The sequence below is a fragment of the Microchirus variegatus genome (assembly GCF_963457635.1).
Source record: "Microchirus variegatus genome assembly, chromosome: 23".
Lineage (NCBI taxonomy): Eukaryota > Metazoa > Chordata > Actinopteri > Pleuronectiformes > Soleidae > Microchirus > Microchirus variegatus.
In genome coordinates, this window is record NC_139824.1 from 16,835,360 (window position 1) to 16,848,016 (window position 12,657).

The 12,657-nt window shown below is 38.2% G+C and overlaps 1 protein-coding gene across 1 annotated transcript in view; it reads left to right on the forward strand.

Moving 5' to 3' along the window:
* The window catches only part of usp43a (ubiquitin specific peptidase 43a), a gene marked incomplete at both ends in the record, with an annotated part of 66,933 nt that overhangs the window by 2,340 nt on the left and 51,936 nt on the right, over positions 1 to 12,657 (forward strand). The window contains one exon of the mRNA XM_083909227.1: positions 9,449 to 9,637. Within this exon, the coding sequence (XP_083765353.1) occupies positions 9,449 to 9,637 (189 nt within the window). The remainder of the gene's footprint in view (positions 1 to 9,448; positions 9,638 to 12,657) is intronic.

Genomic DNA, 12,657 nt, shown 5'->3' on the forward strand with positions numbered 1-12,657 from the left:
TATTTGCTGCTGAATTGAAGTTAAAGAAATGACTTAATTGTGTTTTTTCCTACTTTTTTATAGCAAAAGTCAGTGTTTATGACAAATACAAGGTATTTCACATTAGGACAGTGACGTTCAGCCTCAGAAATGATGAGGACAACAATACACACAGTAAATGTTTCCCTCATTCACACTGTAATGAATACACAGATGCACAGATATCATTGTTTCCAGCAGCTGCAGACGATTCTATAACGAAGAGTTCTCAGTGTCAGGTACGAGCTTCACTTCAGTGAGTGTTAGTTCACAGGTCAAAGGTCAAAGGTCGACCTCCGTGAACAACTAAGTCTTATCACTTTTGTTTCCTGGTTTTTTATTATTGTTTGTTGAAGCAGTGGCAGCTTTGTGTGGTTACTGATTACACACAAGAGTGTGTGAGTCTCTGCTCGTGGTCATGAGACTTCAGGTGGTTTGTCTGCATTCCCCGGCTGTCAGGTGTCAGCTGGAGGGTGGAGGGTGGAGGATGGGGAGGGACTGGAGCTTTCCTGCCTGGTGTCATAATAGTCGTAGTAGCATGTAGGCTGTGTTTCAAATAACAGCGAAATAAGAAGTTAAATGAACATGTGGTTGCGCGCTGAGTCTCAGAGGTCATCTGGTGGCCCTTCCACTCCCCCTAGGAACTACTTTGCTGCGTCATTTTACTCTGTAGTCGTATTTATTTACAGGAAATACTCCCACAATCACTTCAGATTGTACAGGGGACACCTGCAGTGGGAAAAGGAAGTGATTAAAGCACAAGAGTGTGATGCTGTCCTGATTTGAATGAATAATAAATAATAAATGGTTAATTGGGAAAAAAAACACATGTAGTCTTGAACGGTGCATGTGCAAGGAAGTTAGAGTTAATTCTAAATGTTCTTGTTACACGATGCAAAGCATGATTTCCTAGTCTTTTTGTATTGAAATGATGAATGAGTCACTGTCTTGGCCGCCTGTTGGAAGAAAAATATGGAATATTACAAAATTAGTCGTCAATTGTTTTGATAATGAAGATTTTTTCACGATTAAAACCAGATTTCTGGTTGTTTTAGCTTCTTAAATGTGAATATTATCTTAGTTTCTTTGCTCCACATAAACAAAGAAATCACTAAAACTGAATCATTTTGGTTTGTGGACAAAAACAAGACTAAATCTCCCATAGAACAGAAGTTCTATGCGACTGAAGAGAGCTTCAGTGAGGAGAGATTTCTATCGGCTCGTTTACAGCAACTGGGAGGTTTTTGACCCTAAAAACAAGTTAATGTATGTAAGTAGACCTCCATAACTAACATATATGTGCAACAGGACCACTCTATGTGACCTTTAATCCGTTATGAAAATAATCGTTAGTTGCAGCTCTGATATTCACCCTTTAAGTTCGAGTCATTTATTTATTATTATTTTCATAACCGATGAATGGTTTGTCAAAAAAAACCTTGATCAGTGTTTGTCAAACCTGGAAATGACATCTTTGTTTTTGTCCACAAACCAAAATGACTCAGTTTTAATGATTTCTTTGTTTATGTGGAGCAAAGAAACGAAGAAAATAATCACATTTAAGAAGCTAAAACAATCAGAAATCTGGTTTTAATCATGAAAAAGCTTAAAACCGATCAAAATAGTTGACGATTAATTCAGTCATCGATTAATAGCTGAACCTATTATGAAAGTTATCTTTAGTTGCATCTCTGATGTGATTTATTGACCATGTGGAGATGATTTGGTTTGGATTTAATGATAATAATCACATTTAAGAAGCTAAAACAATCAGGAAATCTTGTTTTAATCATGAAAATAAAAGCTTCAAACCTAATTGTTCCAGCTCTAAAGTCGACATTTAAATTCTCGTCGCGTCTTCCTTTGACAAATCAATGCACCGTCGGCTTCTGAAGAACGAACTGAAGGCGAAAGGACACATTTAAGTTCACGTTTATCGACCACGTGAGGCCAAAACCTTATCCCAAATCACCATATAAGTCACCGTGGGGACTGTTCTTCTCTTGCACTTTGTTCCTCAGCCTGGACCGAGTAGAAGATGATAGAGGAGAAGGTTTGACCCTCTTTGTTCTCTCCCACATGCGTCTGTGCATGCACATTTCACACAAAGATGGAGGTTTAAATGTCTCGTGGATGAAGAGTTGGTCGACTGCGCTATAAACTCCTGACCCTAAAGGATTTAACAGCACTTTGTAGAGCGACGGCCGAGGCGTCCAGACTCATCTTTTTCTGCTCGATAGAATTCAGCAGCTCTGAGAGAACGGAGTTCTGTTTGTTCTGGGAGTGGAGGAAGTGTGTGTGTGTGTGTGTTCTTGTACTTGCGGCATACTGAGGACCAGTGAAGGTTTTTAACCAACAAAGTGAGGTCATTTTTACGGAGTGAGGACATTTTGGCCGGTCCTCACTTTGTTTTCATTGAAATCACTTCCTTAGGTTGCTATAACATGCTATACTCAATTTGTAAAAAAAAAAAAAAAAATCAAATTTTGGACAACATAGCATAGTATGACGTTTTTGTCAAATTTTGGACCAAAAATTTTGGGTCAATTTTTTTTTCAGATTTTGTGGACGATATAGTATAGTATGACGTTTTTTTTTGTCAAATTTTGGACCAAATATTTTGGGTACATTTTTTTTTTTTTTTTTTGGTCGACATAGTATAGCAGGGGTCACCAACGTGGTGCCCGCGGGCACCTGGTAGCCCGCAGGCAGCCAATACGGTGCCCGCGGGCTCACTTCACTTCACCTCACTTGCATGTATCCGTATGATCGCTCAGTAAAATATCTTTGATATTGTTTATAAAACCCGATAATCGTTAGGAGTAAGCACTGGAATGAATGTGTATGCAGTTAAATGCATAATATTAATCATTTAAATGGTAAACAAAAAAAAAAAATGTTAATGTGGTAGCCCTCCATATTATTTTTTACCCTTAAGGTCTCAAAAAGGTTGGTGACCCCTGTAGTATAGTATGACGTTTTTGTCAAATTTTGGACCAAAAATTTTTGGTCCAATTTTTTTTTTTTTTTTTGGTCGACATAGTATAGTATGACGTTTTTGTCAAATTTTGGACCACAAATTTTGGGTAAAATTTATTTTTCAAATTTTGGACGATATAGTATGACATTTTTGTCAAATTTTGGACCAAAAATTTTGGGTCAATTTTTTTTTCAGATTTTGTGGACGATATAGTATAGTATGACGGTTTTTTTTGTCAAATTTTGGACCAAAAATTTTGGGTACATTTTTTTTTTTTTTTTTTGGTCGACATAGTATAGTATGACGTTTTTGTCAAATTTTGGACCACAAATTTTGGGTAAAATTTATTTTTCAAATTTTGGACGATATAGTATGACATTTTTGTCAAATTTTGGACCAAAAAAAAAAAAAATCAAAAAAGTTTTCCAGCCCTTTTTGCTCTGGGGCTCCACCTGCAGACATTGTATGGTACTGCAACCATTAGTTCTTTGTAGATGTCATTCATGAAGTAGATATTTGTAATTGTGTTGATTTATAAAGTGGAAATGCTGGTCCTCACTTTGTCAGCAACCCGGACCTCAGTATGCAGCAAGTACAAGAATATGTGTGTGTGACAGCGAGAAGGACGGCGTGTTTGTCTTTTCCTTGAACTCCTCTCAGGAGCGCTCCTTATTCCCACCCTCGGTGCTGGAAACGTATACAGACGGTGTGGATATGAACCACGTGGAATCTGTGCTGAATCTGACCCTCTTCTCTGTTTTTTGGGGGGTTTTAAATCACCGTAAACACAACAGCACGAGGAGGCGAGAAGATATTCTCTGTGCAAATTTCCCACGACTCACTCACATCATAACTGAACCTGCACCGCTGTGACGCCAGGCAATAAACAGACATGTTTTATCTGCGTGAGGAAACATTACAGCGTGTCCCTGCTATGATTTATATAGCGATGCTTAAATAACACGGTTTACACACGGAGTAAATCATCCGTCGCGGTGTGTGCTATTCGCTCGCACACTGTTGTGAATGAAACTGTGCAGGTCGTTGTTGTCGTTGTTGTAATCCCTGGAAATAACTCGATGACGTAGAGTTCCTGGCTCTGTGCAGGTCATGCACATGTCATTACCAGGACTCTGTGTTCCTCTTTAGTGCTGAAGATGGTTCCTAATATGTTTAAGACGTAGAAATACTAGACCAGGGATAGAATATGGCGCACATATTGGGGGGATTTTTCACATTTTTTTTAACGACTTTCATGTAGAAAATGAAGGTCCCTGAAGGTACCATTATGTGGTAAAGAAAAAAAAAATCAAAAAGAAGATATATAAATAAGAAAAAACACAAATAAAGTGAAAGGAACATTATTTTAGAACATTTTAGACATTTTATTCCCTGTCCTGCATGTTTTCCCGGGCTCTACCACACACCCTGAAGGTACCTTATGTGGTAAAGAAAACCCCCCCACAAAAGAACATATATAAATATAAGAATATAAAGGAAAAAACACAAATAAAGTGAAAAGAACATTATTTTAGAACATTTTAGACATTTTATTCCCAGTCCTGGTCATCGTGACCCCTGTCCTGCATGTTTTCCCGGGCTTTACCACACACTGATTGATTTGAAAATGAAGGTCCCTGAAGGCACCATATGTGGTAAAGAAAAAACCTCAAAAAAGAACATGTAAATATATAAGAATATACAGGAAAAAAACACGAATAAAGTGAAAGGAACATTATTTTAGAACATTTTAGACGTTCTATTCCCTGTCCTGCATGTTTTCCCGGGCTTTACCACACACTGATGATTTGAAAATGAAGGTCCCTGAAGGTACCATATGTGGTAAAGAAAAAAAAATCAAAAAGAAGATATATAAATAAGAAAAAACACATATAAAGTGAAAAGAACATTATTTTAGAACATTTTAGACATTTTATTCCCAGTCCTGGTCCTCGTGACCAGGCTTTACCACACACTGATTGATTAGAAAATGAAGGTCCCTGAAGGCACCATATGTGGTAAAGAAAAAACCCCCACAAAAGATCATATATAAATATAAGAATAGACAGGAAAAAACACGAATAAAGTGAAAAGAACATTATTTTAGACATTTTATTCCCAGTCCTGGTCCTTGTGACCCCGGTCCTGCATGTTTTCCTGGGCTTTACCACACACCGATTGATTTCACGGACTTGAGAGACTCATCTCTAAACAGATATCGAAGCAAAACTCTCACTCTCCTCTTCCTTTTACTGTTATCATATCTTTTCGGTGACCTTGGCAACTCCTTTTCCTTCTGTTTTCCCTTCTGTTTGCGTCCTTTTATTATTGTATTTGTTGCTTTGAAAAACTGTGCTCGTCTTTATTTTCTGTCTTTTCTGCCCTGGACTCAGTCACAGCATCCAGGAAAAACACTCGCAGGTCTGTTTACCTGCAAGTACAAGAATGTGTGTGTGTGTGTGTGTGTGTGCGTTCTTGTACTTGTGGCATACTGAGGACCAGTGAGGGTTTTTAACCAACAAAGTGAGGTCATTTTTACCAAGTGAGGACATTTTGGCCGGTCCTCACTTTGTTTTCACTGAAATCAATTCCTTAGGTCGTAAACATGCTATAGTCCGTTTTTAACTAAGGTCCTCAATTTGGTACAAAAACCCGGGCTCCACCTGCGGACTTTTTATGGTACTGCACCCAGTAGTTCTTTATAGATGTCATTCATGAAGTAGATATTTGTAATTGTGTTGATTTATAAAGTGGAAAATGCTGGTCCTCAGTGTGCAGCAAGTACAAGAATTTGTGTGTGTGTGTGTGTGTGTGTGTTTCCTAACAATACCTGGTTCGACAGGAGCCTCAGCTGTGACTGATTAGTGGAAAAAATGGTTCTTCTATGATAGAGATAGAGAGAGAGAAAAAACAGTGATAAAAGAAAAAGCAGAATTCTGAAGGTGTGTGTGTGTGTGTGTGTGATGGATGAAACACAACGTGAGCAGCAGAAGGCCGTAAGCGATGACGCCCGGCGTCCGCTCGGCTCTGACAGCAGAGGTGAGACGACGGCAACGACGGCTGAAAAATGACTCTGAGGATTCTCTTCAGCCTCATTCCAGCCACAGCTCTGTGTGTTTGGAAAATACTTTTTTTTTAAAGTTCATCTCCTGTCTCAATCTGTCAATAATCCCCCTCTCAATCTCTCTGAGGAATCTATGGAGGAGGAGGTGAGGTGAGCTGAGGTGGCGTAAATGAGATTTCAGCGTCGATCCTTTTGACGTACGTTTGTGCTAAACGTCGTCTGCCTCCATCTTTGTTTACAGAGGTGCAGGATGGATGAGAGGCACAGGGTTAAAGGTGTGAGGTGAAGCAAAGGTGAGGGAGATAGGAACGCTGAAACAGACGTGGAGGAGGAGGAGGAGGTGAGGTCATGACCTCTCCTCGCTCTGTGCAGACTCGGCAGGTTTACGACCGTCTGTTGTCGTTTGTTTGCGTCTTATCTTCGATTCTTAAGATTCTTTTGTTTGCCCTTTTTACGGTTATGAGGTTAAAGGCGCCATATGTAAGAATGTGGCCAAAAACGGTTACTACATTCAAATTCAAAACACCCGAGGTCTTTTTAGGTTTAGTTTTCTGACCGAACTGGCAACCCGTGGTTGCTCGGCAGCTGAGACTCTACTCACTGCAACGATTGGTAGACGGCGGTAGGTGGCGCCACATGACGCCAAAACATGATTTCAAAACATAAACATGATTTGCAGTCTGTAAAATATATATTTTTACTGCAAATATTTTGTCTGTACTGTTGTTGTTGGTGAGTTCAGTTTGTTATATGAACATTATTCCTGAGTCTCTGTGACATATTAGGAGGATTTTATGATTTATTACATAATGCACCTTCAAGTGTGTTAAAAACACTCAAAAATCCTTATAATATGCGTTAATCTCCGACATTTAGCTCAATCAGAAGAGTGTCTTGTGTATTTAGCGACAGCGCTGCAGCTTTCGCGTTATTCTGCCCCCTACAGTCTGAAGACGTATCTGCATTTAAGGGGTGTCCCATTTCTAAGTGACAAAATACTTGGTTTTGAGGCCCAGTTAAGATTAAGGGTTAAGATTGAGGATTTAGATAGGAATTGGAATTGGCCCTTTGACAGCGGAGAGATTTCTGAAGGCAGTGATTTTGAGGAGTTTCTCGTCTTCCATGACGTCATCGCTGATATCTTCGAACGCTCCGAATCAATCGACCGGGATTTATGGTTAAGACGTAATCATGTTTTAAGACGACGATAACGACGATGAGTTTGAAGGTTTTGAAAGTAACGGAAGACGTCCTTTTCCTTGCGTCCCTTTTTTTTATTTTTGTTGTCTATTTTCTCTCAGATGTGTTGAAACACAATCACAGAACCTTCCTTCCTTCCTTCACACCACAGCGTCCTCGCCCTCTCTCCATCTGTCCCTCCATCCCTCCATCCTCCCTCCCACCGTCAGTGCGTCCTCGTAGCGCTGAAGCTAATTAGCGATGTGTGTGTGTGTGTCTGTCAGGTGTGTGTGTGTGTGACACAGAGGAGGTCAGCGCGCTGTGTTTATATTTAGATTCTGCAGGTTGTGATGTTTTTCTTTAACGAGGCCTGTTTTCTGTCAGTCACTCGGAAAGGTCGCGCGCAGACCTGGCGTGTCACGATCGAGGCGTCAAACTCGCAACTCTTTAGTCATTCTTCTACAGCATCATCTATCAGCATAATGCACATATGTCAAACTCAAGGCCCGGGGGCAAAATATGGCCCGCCGCGTCATTTTATGTGGCCCGCGAGTGGTGAATTGGTCTTAAAAATCTGTGTTAAAATAGGCCTGTGCTGCTTTAAGGCGTGCGTTTACCGTAAACTACATTTCCCACAATGCATGGCGATTGCGTTACGCGCAAATTGACGCCATCACCATCGCGGAACCGGTAACATCTATAATACATTAAATTTGTAACTAGAATAAGTCATAAATACAGAAAGTTATTTAGAAATATGTTACGGAGTAGTTACCTTTATTTTACGTTATATTTGGTTATATTTAGTTACTTTTAACATTTAGTTACATTAAGGTAACTACTCCTACTTTCTGTATTTATCACTTATTCAATTTCACTCGTCGCATGACGCAAATACAACGATACACTCCAATGATCTAGCGGCGTTGCCGTCACTTTGCGGGTAACGCAATCGCCGTGCATTGTGGGAAATGTAGTTTATCCAATCCAATCCAATCCACTTTATTTATAAAGCACGAGTTTAAACAAACAAACTGTTTCCAAAGTGCTGCACAATAGGTAAAACAGAGATAAAAATAAAAACAGACATAAAATAGAGTGACTCCACAAAACAAATACAGTCACATAAAAACACATAAAAAACACATAAAAACATATTAAAAACACATAAAATCAACGCTCTACGTAGTGTTATGGTCAACGCAGGCCAATTTAGACCAATTCATCACTCGGGGGCCACATAAAATGACGTGGCGTACCACATCTGGCCCCCCGGGCCTTGAGTTTGACACACGTGTGTTCTACGCTGTCAGAAATAGTCTGAGGATGTGGTTTTTACTTCTTATTCTCACCGATATTTGAGAGTTGGAATGGATGTCGGTGTTTATGATGTCAGAAAATAGTGGAAAAACCGTCTGAAACGTCAAATTGACGACAAATTCAAACCTCTTGTTTTGTTTATTTATGAATTTCATGAATTGCAAAGCCTCATCCTTAACCTTATCCACAACTAGTCAGCGTTTAACCCTTACCTCAACCTAACCACGATAGAAAACCTCCGTCCTAAACTAAAGTTAGTTAGGGTTGGTTTACCTCATTAGGACCAGGTCTTGGTCTCCATGAGGCCTCCTGGTCCCTGACAAGCTCAGTGTTTACTACAGTAAACACCCTAAAGAGTACATTTTTATTATTACGTCCTTTTAAGATGATATTAAGAGAAAACGATGAGTATTTTAATGATGGCGTAACTGTTTTAGTGTGTGTTTCAATAACAAATACCAACTTTTATTTAATTTAATATGGTTCCAGCTCCGTGTGAATCCAATTCATGATCTTATAATCGTGTTTATTAATCGTTTTTTTAAGCTTTTTTCCGTGATTAAAACCAGATTTCTGGTTGTTGTTTTAGCTTCTTAAATGTGAAAAATCTCTTTGTTGTAACAAAGAAATCATTCAAACTGAGTCATTTTGGTTTGTGGACAAAAACATCGTCATTTCCAGGTTTGACAAACACTGATCGACGTTTTTTAACGTTTTATGGACCGTTAGTTGCAGCTCTAATAGTATCATAAAGATGTTTTTAAATGCATCTACATAATGTGACGATAACAGGAGATTTTCCCCCGTGTTCTATGACCTCGCTCTTCAATAAAGGATGTCAAGACTTCCTGAAACTAATCCACCATCATTTCTCTCTCATCTTTCAGAGCATCGTGGCTAAATACGGCTCTCAGTTTCGAGGGAACTCTCAGCACGACGCCCTGGAGTTCCTCCTCTGGCTTTTGGACACGGTTCATGAAGACGCCAACTCCAGCTCCAGCTCCAGCTCCGGCCTCAACAACAACAACAGCAGCAGCAGCAGCAGCAGCAACGCTAAGACCAAAGCTAACGCCAAGGTGAGTCCACAGCGCTGGTGTTTATGACTTTCTTGGTGTTTGTGTGTCGACAGATTGAAGACGGTGAAGTCTTAACGACTCATTTGTGCGGAGGCTTCTCCTCAGACTGACTTTATAAAAATGTGGTATTATCAGTTTGTGACGATGTGATTTATTGTTTTAATTAAGTCAGAGTTTCCTTTTACTACGTCGGTCGTGCTGGAGAGTTGAGTCATTAACTCTAACAGTGTTTTTAGGGTTAGAAATGTAACTCCATTAAATTTTGATTTAAGTAAGGATTTGTTTACATTTTTTTCATCCATAGAACATATACATATATAGATATATGTATGTGTGTATGTATATATATGTATGTATATGTGTATGTATGAAGATATATGTGTATTTGTATGTATGTATATACATACATATATATGCATGTGTATATATGTATATGTATATATGCATGTGTATATATGTATATGTATATATGCATGTGTATATATGCATGTGTATATATGCATGTGTATATATGCATGTGTATATATGCATGTATATGTATATATGTATATGTATATATGTATATGTATATATGCATGTATACGTGTATGTGTACATGTATGTATATATGCATGTATACGTGTATGTGTACGTGTATGTATACATGCATGTATACGTGTGTATATACATGCATGTATGTGTATATATACATGCATGTATATATGTATGTATATACTTACATATATACGTTTCTATGTATATATATGTATGTATATATATATGTATATGTGTATATGCATGTATATATGTGTGCATGTATATATGTGTATATGTACACATATATACATGCATGTATATATGTGTCTATATATGTATACGTACACATACATATATACACATATACTGTATATATACACACACATATACATATATATCTATATATACACACACACATATATACATATATACATGTATGTATATGTGTCTGTGTATATATATATATATATATATATATATATATATATACATATATATATATATATATATATATATAAGATGAAGATTACCATTATTTAACTATGGAAGGAACCTGGAGTGCATCAGAATATTTCTTTATTTTTTTAAGAAGACGTTTCATTCAATATAAGTATTTTTATTTTGTTATCATAATGGGGACAGTGCACAATAAAGTGTGACCCATTCTCAGTTCTTTCTAATTCACAGAGTTCATTGAACAGAATATAAATAAAATAGCGTTCTCCCAGCTTTGTTCCTTTTCAGAGTTCACTCTGGTTCCGTCGTTAACTTTAACACAGAATGGTTCCACAGTGAGAACAGCAGGACGCCACAATAATCCAGATTTCAGGCGCAGAATAACAAGTGCGGCGTGCGTGTTGGAATAAGGAGGAGGAGGAGGGAGGTGTGGTCTCGTGTCTTTGATATGAGCTGTTCATTTGTCAAACTTTGAGTTGGAAATGAGCCAGGACTGAAGGGCAGACACAGACGCTCCATGACTGACTTTTTATTATCATGACTGGAGTCTGACGTTAATGCTGGACAAGAAATGAAGGCAGTTAACGTCGTCTTTGGTGGTGAAAATAACTCACTAATAATAACAACTATAGTAGGTCAGTACTTTAGTGGTTTGAGGGCTGTTGTTGTTGTTGTTGTTGGTCCATATCTTCATTTTTGTTTCCTCTACTATCAACAGAAAACCTTTTTTTTGTCTTTTTGTATTACAATTGTCAACCAATCAATTCTTTCTCTGGGTCTAAACTCAAAACATTGACTTTATCCACTTTATTCTCCAAGTTGTGAATTAATAGCGAAATCCTGTTTTCTTCCGTAAGATGGATATCGTGTGTGTGTCGTAGGGCTGGGCGATATGGCCTCAAATCAATATCACGATATATTGAGCAGCTCACCTCGATAACGATAAATGAACGATAAGTTCGAAGTTGCTAAATGACGTCATCGCCTAATTTGCATAATTGACAATTTGCGTGATATAAGTGTCCGAGTGTCTTAAAGGGACATGAACATACAGGTAGCCTGCCTACCTACACACACAGCCAAAAACAACTTTTATTTTGTTATCCTTTTTTCATTTTTTAAAAATTATCGGATGTATCGATAATGGCATAAAACGTCCATTATCGTCGTAAATTTCGATAACAATACATTTTAGATATAACAATAAATAACAACAAACAATACATTTTCGTTGCAATATAATTGAGGGTTAGATGATATGATGCATATAATGATAAAAGATATGCAGTTTTCGTTGTCTAGTAAGAGGAGTGAGAGATAATCAATGGCAAACAATATTTCTGATATATCAATACAGTGCTACAATCAATCAATTTTTATAAATATTTGGTCGCGCCACCTGACATTTGTTGTTGTTGTGAAGTTAAAATTACGGTTAAAACAGTTAGAATAGTTATTCAAGAAATTAGACTTGGTCAAACACGTTGTTCTGGACTCAAAAATATGCATGACATCTATATTGAAATACTTAAAAAAAACAAAAAAAAACTAAAATCGTATCAAACAAATAACAAAATCGTCACCGGAAACCTTTATCGTACTATTGTCCTGAGACGGATTGACGTTCTGACTTTTTTATACGATAACCGTCTCTCTTGTATCTGCTCATTTTTACTAATAAAATTGACTCTACGACTTAGAACTTCACCAGCGTCTCCGTGGGAAATCACAACAACAACACGACCAGTTAAAGTACGGATGTAGCCTGTGAAGTCCATCCCTGTCTCTTTGTAGTGAAGTCCTTTTCCCCTCATCTTCATGAAAAGAGAGAGAGACGGATGGTGATGATGAAAGAATGAAAACACAGAGTCAGAGTCACAGCGGCTGTTGATTTGGCAGCAGACAGAAAGAGGGAGGAAGCACAAAGTGACTTTGATTGTTTGGTCTGTCACCGGATGCTCTGACGACCGGCGGCCAAAAAGTGATCCAGGTCAACGCTGAGCTGACAGAAATAAACCAAACAGTGTCAACGGTGTCAGCGTCGCTGT